The sequence below is a fragment of the Oncorhynchus clarkii genome, chromosome 7, assembly GCF_045791955.1.
Source record: "Oncorhynchus clarkii lewisi isolate Uvic-CL-2024 chromosome 7, UVic_Ocla_1.0, whole genome shotgun sequence".
Classification (NCBI taxonomy): Eukaryota; Metazoa; Chordata; class Actinopteri; order Salmoniformes; family Salmonidae; genus Oncorhynchus; species Oncorhynchus clarkii.
Genome location: NC_092153.1, coordinates 62,418,732 through 62,427,518, shown reverse-complemented (window position 1 = coordinate 62,427,518; position 8,787 = coordinate 62,418,732). Strand labels below are relative to the sequence as shown.

The 8,787-nt window shown below is 41.9% G+C and overlaps 1 protein-coding gene across 1 annotated transcript; it reads left to right on the top strand.

Annotated features, from left to right (window-relative positions):
- Positions 1 to 341: 341 nt before the first annotated feature.
- Positions 342 to 8,258, top strand: LOC139413624 (NADH-cytochrome b5 reductase 3-like). Its single transcript, XM_071161234.1, has 9 exons — positions 342 to 759; positions 3,409 to 3,555; positions 3,761 to 3,833; positions 4,275 to 4,381; positions 4,572 to 4,701; positions 6,126 to 6,209; positions 6,338 to 6,423; positions 6,606 to 6,705; positions 7,193 to 8,258. Exons 1-9 carry the CDS (start codon positions 745 to 747, stop codon positions 7,363 to 7,365), a joined length of 915 nt encoding a protein of 304 aa, XP_071017335.1. The 5' UTR covers positions 342 to 744; the 3' UTR covers positions 7,366 to 8,258.
- The last annotated feature ends 529 nt before the right edge of the window (positions 8,259 to 8,787 follow it).

Genomic DNA, 8,787 nt, shown 5'->3' with positions numbered 1-8,787 from the left:
CCACATAATTTAATGTTAATTTATCTACCATAAAATGCCTCCAACTTCGTTTTAGAGAATTTGGCAGTATGTCCATCTGGCCTCCCAACCGCAGACCACGTGTTTGGTGTTGTGTGGGCAAACGGTTTGCTGATGTCAACGTTGTGAACAGAGTGCCTTGCGGTGGTGTTATTGTATGGGCAGGCATAAACTACGGACAACGAACACAATTGCACTTTATCCATCGCAATTTGAATGCACAGAAATACGGTGACGCAATCCTGAGTCCCATAGTAGGGCTCATTTAAAAATAAAAAAAATCTGTATTCCCAGTCATATCCAGGGCGGCGCACCATTGGCCCAGCGTCGTCCGGGTTTGGCCAGGACAGGCCGTTATTGTTCTTAACTGACTTGCCATGAATGTATTTCAATTGACTGATTTCGTCATATGAGCTGTAACTCGGTAAAGTCTCTGAATGTGTTGCATATTGCGTTTATATTTTTTTTCAGTATATTTCATGGTAGAATATATCATTTGACTTGAGAAGAGAACAAATCTGGTATACTCCCTATTGTTGTATCATAATCGTGCTGCTGTATAAATTGGTGGCATTTCCGTTTCTCTCCAACGGATGTTGTACAAATTTGGTGTAACCGCTAAATTCGTCCTCCCGTCAACACAATCTTTTTTGGGGGTGTGCACTCTCTGATGAGAAACTAACTAGCTAGCCAAGTAGTTCTTTGCGCTGAAGATTCGGAATCGCCATGAAGTACGCATTGGTAAGAATAACCTGTCGATATTATTTCCAGGGTTGCTTTGGTTTCCCTTTTTGTCTGTGGTGGTAGTAGAAAAGTAGCTTGTCAGCTAACGCGGTAACGTTACTTTGATAAGTTAAACAGAGAGTAGTAACAAGGCACCGCAGCTATCACTCCCTGTCAGATAATTTATCTGGCCTGAACTGGTCATATTATGTCAAATTAAATGCACAAAATGTGAAGTTTTGGCTCTGCGATTGACCTGATTAAAAAATCACTAACTAGCCTAGTGCAGTTAGCTAAGTGACTCAAGTACAGTAAGCATTTCATTGAACAGTGTATATATACTATTTGTATCCTGTACATACGACGAATAAAAATTGAAACTCATGTTGTAAACTTCAGCATGCGACTCGTCTTGGCTAGCAGTCTGCCAAGCAACCAACTGTCCTGGTACATCTGACAACGTTAACAGCCATCTAAGCAAGTTAAGTTTATTTCACCTTAGAGAATCGCAAATACCATAATTTACTGAACAAAAATAAGTGAAACATTTATGTGTTGCTTTCATGAGCTGAAATTTAAAAAATCCTAGAAATTTTCCATACACAAAAGCTTATTTCTCCCAAATGTTGTGCACAAATTTGTATACATCCCTTGCCAAGATAATCCATCCACCTAACAGGTGTGGCATATCAAGAAGCTGATTAAATAGCATTCTCATTACACAGATTCACATTCTGTTGGAGACATTACAAAAAATGCCACTAAAATATGCAGTTTTGTCACACAACACAATGCCACAGAAGTCTCAAGTTTTGAGGGAGCATGCAATTGGCATGCTGACTGCAGGACTGTCCAGCAGCGCTGTTGCCAGAGAATTTTATGTTAATTTCTGTAGCATCTAACGTTTTGGAGAATTCGGCAGTAGGTCCAAACGGCCTCATAACTGCAGACCATGTGTATCCCCGCCAGCCCAGGACCTCCACATTCGACTTCTTCACCTCCAGGATCGTCTGAGACCAGCCACCCGGACAGCTGATGAAACTGTGGGTTTGCACAACCGAATAATTTCTGCACAGACTGTCAGAAACCGTCTCTGGGAAGCTTATCTGCGTGCTTGTCGTCCTCACCAGGGTCTTGACCTGACTGCAGTTCGCCATCCTAACTGACTTCAATGGGCAAATGCTCACCTTTCGATGGCCACTGGCACGCTGGAGAAGTGGGCTCTAAATGGATTAATCCCAGTTTCAACTCTATCGGGCAGATGACAGATGGCGTGTATGGGGTCGTGTGGGCGAGTGATTTGCTGACGTCAATGTTGTGAAAAGAGTGCCCAATGGTGGGGTTATGGTATGGGCAGTCATGAGCTATGGGCAACGAACACTTGCATTTTATTTATGGCAATTTGAATGCACAGAGATACCGTGACGAGATCCTGAGGCTCATTGTCATGCCAATTATCCATTACCTCATGTTTCAGCATGATAATGCACAGCCCTGTAACGCAAGGATCTGTACACAATTCCTAGAAGCGGAAAATGTCCCACTTCTATGGCCTGTCAACCATTTGAGCATGTTCGGGATGCTCTGGATCGACGTGTACGATAATGTGTTCCGGTACCCGCCAATATCCAGAAAATTCACACAGCCATCAAAGAGGAGTGGGTTCCTTTCCACAGGCCACAATCAACAACCTGATCAGATCTATGCGACGGAGTAGTGTCGTGCTGCATGAGGCAAATGGTGGTCACACCAGATACTGACCTGTTTTCTGATCCACACCCCTACCTTTAATGTGTCTTTCACCAACAGATGCATATCTGTATTCCCAGTCATGTGAAATCCGTAGATTAGGGCCCAATGAATTTATTTCAATGTACTTATCTATATGAACTAACTTAATAAAATCTTTGACATTGTATGTTGCGTTTTATTTTTTTCAGTGGCGCAGTGAACTTCTAATTGTCTGACATTGTTTGTATTTGAAGAACAACTACTCAAGTACTGTTAGTAGCCTACACAAGCTGATTCCCTTTTGTACTTTATCCTTAAACAGATGTATTGTTCTGCGACAATGTTATGCCTGACAATAACTGCCTTGATGTAATTTACTGTATAATAGCAGGGCATTTGCAATATGAAATTCCCCTTATGAGTTTGGTTTCTGAGTTTAGCACTTTTTTTTATTTAAAGGGTCAATCCTTAGTTGAAACGATAACAAAGCAAACACTGCCTGTGTTTTGGTAAAAAGCTGAGGGATGGGCCTGGAGAAGTGTAACCTCTTAAATTCAAAAACAGAGTTTTGGATGCAAGGACTGACCATCCACTATATCAAAATGATAGTTTCAAGCATGTGTTGAGGCTATACAGTTTGTAAACATTGTAAATGTAAACTAATATTAGTGTAAAACATGATTATATTTTGGGTACTGAAGGGGTTTGACAGTTCAACTATGTGCATCAGGCATTTGTAAGTGATATTCTTCAAGAATCATTATCTATATAACATTAATTTAAGTCTAAAAATTGATGTACGAACTGCAGATTGCCCATTTAAACAGTCCAATATCTGTTTAACACTGCTTCTCTTATTTTTGTTTTATTTTTTCAACAGTAGCCATGTTATACATTGATTATGCCAAAACAATCTTCTTTCTATTTTGTATTTAGTTCTCGACAGTAGCTGTGACTGCTGGAGTGTTATTGCTGTCCACTGTGGGCATAATTATAGCCCTCTACCTAGGCAAGAAGAAAAAGCCTCCAGTCACCTTGCTTGACCCTACCCAGAAATATCAGCTAACGCTCATCGATAAAGAGGTACATGTGTGCTATTGAAATAAATGAGACATTTTGCTATGTGTGTCAGAGGCCTGTGCTTAATTAAATTATATACTCCATGGAAATTATTTTTGTCTAACATTTAACCAAATGTTTGTAGTAGATGTCTTTGCATTGAATTTACACACTATTTGACAAAACCAATGTATGAATAGTTCGATATGTCTTTGGCCTCTTTCCATAGGTGATCAGCCATGATACTCGTAGGTTCCGCTTTCGGCTTCCCTCAGCAGAACATATCCTGGGGCTGCCCGTAGGTAAGTCTTTTGTCAAGTGACAGTGTTTGATCATTTATTATTATTTGATACAGTGCCATGCTCTTAATAGAAATTTAGCAGACCCTCTTATCCAGAGAGACTTACAGGAGCAATTAGGGTTATGTGTCTTGCTCAAGTTTACATCTATCTGTTATTCACCTAGTCGTCTTGGGGATTCAAATCGGCGTCCTTTTGGTTACTGGCCCAACTCTCATAGTCCTTTAGCTCACCAGCATTATAACTACCCTCAAAACGTTATACTTGATGCCGTTGTATTGCACTGATGGGAACTAGAACGCTTAGCTTCCCAGTCCTTGAATGCCCTCTAGTGTATGGGTAATTTAGCAGAACAATCAGAGGATAAAGCCACACCAAATGACCCTATCAATTTTCAATCAGTGTTGTCTTTGTGTTTCTAATCTCCTTATTTGTTTCCTCTAGGGAAGCATGTATACCTCTCTGCCCGTATTGACGGCAGCCTGGTAGTCAGACCATACACACCTGTGTCCAGCGACGACGACAAAGGATATGTTGACTTGGTTGTGAAGGTATGTTTGGTTTGTCAAAGCAATCTTATATATTATACTGATGACATGCTGGACCTGTTAGTAGATCATCTTATTCTTTGGGATCTAAAAGAGAAAAACCTATCCTAAATAATCACTGCTACTGTGAGGCGCTTGATATATAAGGACCCTGATCTGCAAACCATATTTAATGTAGAAAATTCCTCCCCAGATCTACTTCAGTAATGTGCACCTCAAGTTTCCTGATGGAGGCAAGATGTCCCAGTACCTGGAGAGTCTGCACCTGGGAGATGTTGTGGACTTCAGAGGACCAGGAGGACTGCTGGAGTACAGAGGGCATGGTACGACCAGTCCACTGCCCGGCACACCCTCCTGATATTTACTAATGATGTGTCGCAATGTTATTTTTGGATGATATAATATCGATATTTGACTAAGTATCAATTTGTTAAACAAAAATACAAGTTAAACTTATTTTTTTTAAGTGCTAATGTAAATGGCATTAGCTAGCGCTAGTTGGCTGTACCTGTGGCAAAACTCAGCACTTTTATTTCTCTCATTGATCAACTCATTTTTTTTCATGCTCTCGTCTTTTTGCAGCAGACATATAGCGAGCAATATGTTTGGAACATCAAATCGCAATAAAATTGCAGTGTCAACGCGCAATACAAAATCATGAGCATTTCAATACATATTCTATTTTTTTTACCCCTTTTTCTCCCCAATTTTGTGGTATCCAATTGGTAGTTACAGTCATATCACTGCAACTCCCGTACGAACTCAGGAGAGGCGACGGTCGAGAGGCGACGGTCGAGAGGCGACGGTCGAGAGGCGACGGTCGAGAGGCGACGGTCGAGAGGCGACGGTCGAGAGCCGACGGTCGAGAGCCGTGCGTCCTCTGAAACACAACCCAGCCATGCCGCACTGCTTCTTGACACAACGCCCGCTTAACCCGGAAGCCAGCTGCACCAATGTGTCGGAGGAAACACTGTACGCCTGGCGACCGTGTCAGTGTGCGTTGCGCCTGGCCCGCCACAGGAGTCGCTAGTGCATAATGGGTCATGAACATCCCTGCCGGCCAAACCCTCCCCTAACCCGGATAACACTGGGCCAATTGTGCATGGCCGGCTGCGACAGAGCCTGGACTCGAACCAGAATCTCTAGTGGCACAGCTAGCCTCCTGCAGTGCCTTAGACCACTGCGCCACTCGGGAGGCTGCAATACATATCTTATTGACACCTACGTTTGTGAGGCCCCTGGCAATTCCCAGCCCTAATATTAGTGCATTCTTTTTTACCATGGCCCATAAGGCTCTGGTCTTTAGAGAATCTGGTGCCATTTGGGATGCGCACACAGTCTAATGGAATGGGGGTTTTAGCTTTGTGTACTTGGGTGTGGCTGGCTGAGAGTGATTGTGTGCACACACTTATAGTCAACCTTAAGTCTACTGACTATGTCAACAGTAAATGTACAATATCTCTGAGCAATTTCCTGGCTTGCTGCATCGCATTTTGCAACTTTCATTCCCCAAAGGTTCCAGAATAGCACTGCCGAAAGAATATACTTTTACTGTGTTGTCACTTAAAATGTTTATTATTTGATACGATGTTCCACAACATAGTTGTTGGGTGTGTCCATCATCCTGTCTTCAATTTGGGACCAGATAACTGTTAATTTGCTCCCCAAGCACACTGGAAAATTAAAATAATCTCTGGATTGTTTTGGTATAATTTGTCTCATTGCTTTCTCCCATTCCATTCAACAGGGCAGTTTGCAGTTCAGACAGACAAGAAGTCTCCTGCGGAGATAAAAGTTGCCAGTACTGTGGGTCTGATAGCTGGAGGAACAGGTGAACTTTCCCTTCACAACCCTGCACTCTGAACCTAAACACTTAAATGTTGTCTTGTTATAGCCCATGGGTCAATGTAGAGTGAGTGCTTTTAGTTCCTGGTGCTGAACTCCCTTCCCTATTTGTAGGCATCACCCCTATGCTACAGCTGGTGCGTGCTATCATGAAGGACCCCAGTGACAGGACCACCTGCAGCCTGCTGTATGCCAACCAGGTGTGTGGCCGCTGCTCACACTGGCCTCTCTCCTAAAAGAGACTTTTAATATCAATAGGTTAATTTATATAAATAAAGAACAGATACTGTAAATCTACTAGCTTCACTGTGGATGTAGTTCATAGGTTTGCTTAGGTTTAGAGTTAACACTGAACTGTCTGTGTGTGGTGTGTTCATGGCAGACTGAGAAGGATATCCTGCTGAGGGATGAGCTGGAGGAGGTCCAGGCCAGACACCCAGACCGCTTCAAGCTGTGGTTTACAGTGGACAGGGCACCCGAGGGTATGTGCCTTACGGCTTTTGCTTGCATTGCTCAAGTGTTGACATCAAGATTTCAGAAGTCTGAACAAAATGTGTACATATTTTGAATATGTTTTAATTGTATTCATTTTTTAAATGTTCATGTCAGATTGGCAACCCATACCAAATGGAATTAATTGAAATGTAAACAGATATTACAATAATTCACTGTGGAATTCAATGATAATTCTTCCGGTGTTCTCTGCATTGCGCATCACATAAAGAGTGAAAATATAATAATGAAATCCCTATAGCAGTAAATAACACATGCATGCAGAAGGCGTTTGAACCCAGTCTGGCACCAAAGAGAAGTTAAATATGGGAGACAAGCTTATACACAATCTATATAAACATAGAAGCTAAATATTTTTGCAATTTGTGTTGTGTTTTATGGCAGAATCATTAAGCATATTGGTACTTGTTTACGACCCCATGAAAGACTGAATTATGATCAATTTGTGTCACTCAGGCTGGGAGTACAGTGAGGGCTTCATCAATGTGGATATGATCCAGGAGCACCTGCCCACCCCCAGTGAGGACACCTTGGTGCTCATGTGCGGTCCACCCCCCATGATCCAGTTTGCTTGCAACCCCAACCTGGACAAGTTGGGCTACTGGCAGAGTCAGCGCTTCGCCTACTAGTCACCAGCCTAGGAACTATCCTCCCAGCCCCCCCCAGCATGGGCTTTCTCAATGCAACAATGACATCAATTCAGTGTTTGATTGGGCTGGAACTACTGCTTGAGTACCGGCATCTCTTATAGATTATTGGCTAAACATTTGCAGAGTTCCAGCACCTAAATATATACAGTACTGGCACCCAAAATAAGTATGTGCACCATTTTCAGTCTGCTTAAAGCACTGCATCAATCTACTGCCAAAAGCCCCATATGGTAAGTGCAGACAGGTTGAGCATTAAATGCTCACTTGGAACCAAAGTCCTACCTTTGTATTATTAGCCTCCATCTCCTGCTGATATCTACAATTGTATTTTTAGGTGAGGTTTTAAAGCTTTGATTTATTATTGATGTTCTTAGCCTTGAGCAGTCCTAAAAACAGGACAGAGCGAATAGAACTTAAAGATAAAGCTGCATACTGAACTAAATTATGCCCAGGGATGCAGTGCTGAATATAAGGAGGCTGCCCAGGCAGCTTTGCTTTAAATGCGCACACCACAAGTGATATGCACTTAAGTATAACAGCTTCTGTAGAGATGTGTTATACTGTATTTTGGCACATGTGGGGCTTTTTGATGTGGGTATGGGATCTGACTGCATTTCTTATTGTATTTCTGTGAGATTGTGTGAGCATAATTATTCAAGGCTCTTTTGTTTTATATAATTTCAGAGTTTAATCTGCAATGCACTACAGTCTTTGAAAAAATGGATTGAAGAGAAAAGACAAACATTTCTGCCACCACTTCAAATTGTCTCCACTCATATACGGGATCCATAATCCTGTTCTCTTTATGTATTGACTGGACTGTTCCTTAGATATTATCCCTTGTTGTAAAATAAAGTATTGTGGAGGTTAAACATTTGGACATTCAGTTTGCCGGAACAACGTTTCTCTGATTGCAACAGTTGAATGCTGTCACGACAAGGAGTAATCTGTGCTTGGTGCAGACAATGTAGTGTGGTCCAAATGCTGTGACAGGGTGGTAGTTGGGAAAAAATGTTATCTAATTCCACAGCCTACTACAGTACAGTTCCCCTTTGACAGGGATTATTGAGGATTGGAGTTGCTGATGGTAGTTGGTTTACAGGTAGGAGTATCTCTATCCACAAGTAAAGAGCTGGATGAGGGTATCTTTTTTTAATTGAGCCTTTCTTGCGCTGCTAAAATGTGGTTTAGACAGCTCAGTGCTGAAGACAACTTTTCACATACTGTACATCCACTACTGTTAAGTTTGGGGGTTCATGCAGGCACCATTATGGAGGTAATGTGATTCCACTCAACAATTTATAGGAGAAGCACGTGCATGACCTGGGAATAAAACTGTACCACTTAAATCTATGTTGATTTGATATAATGGCTACATATACAGACAGTATTTTGGTGTTA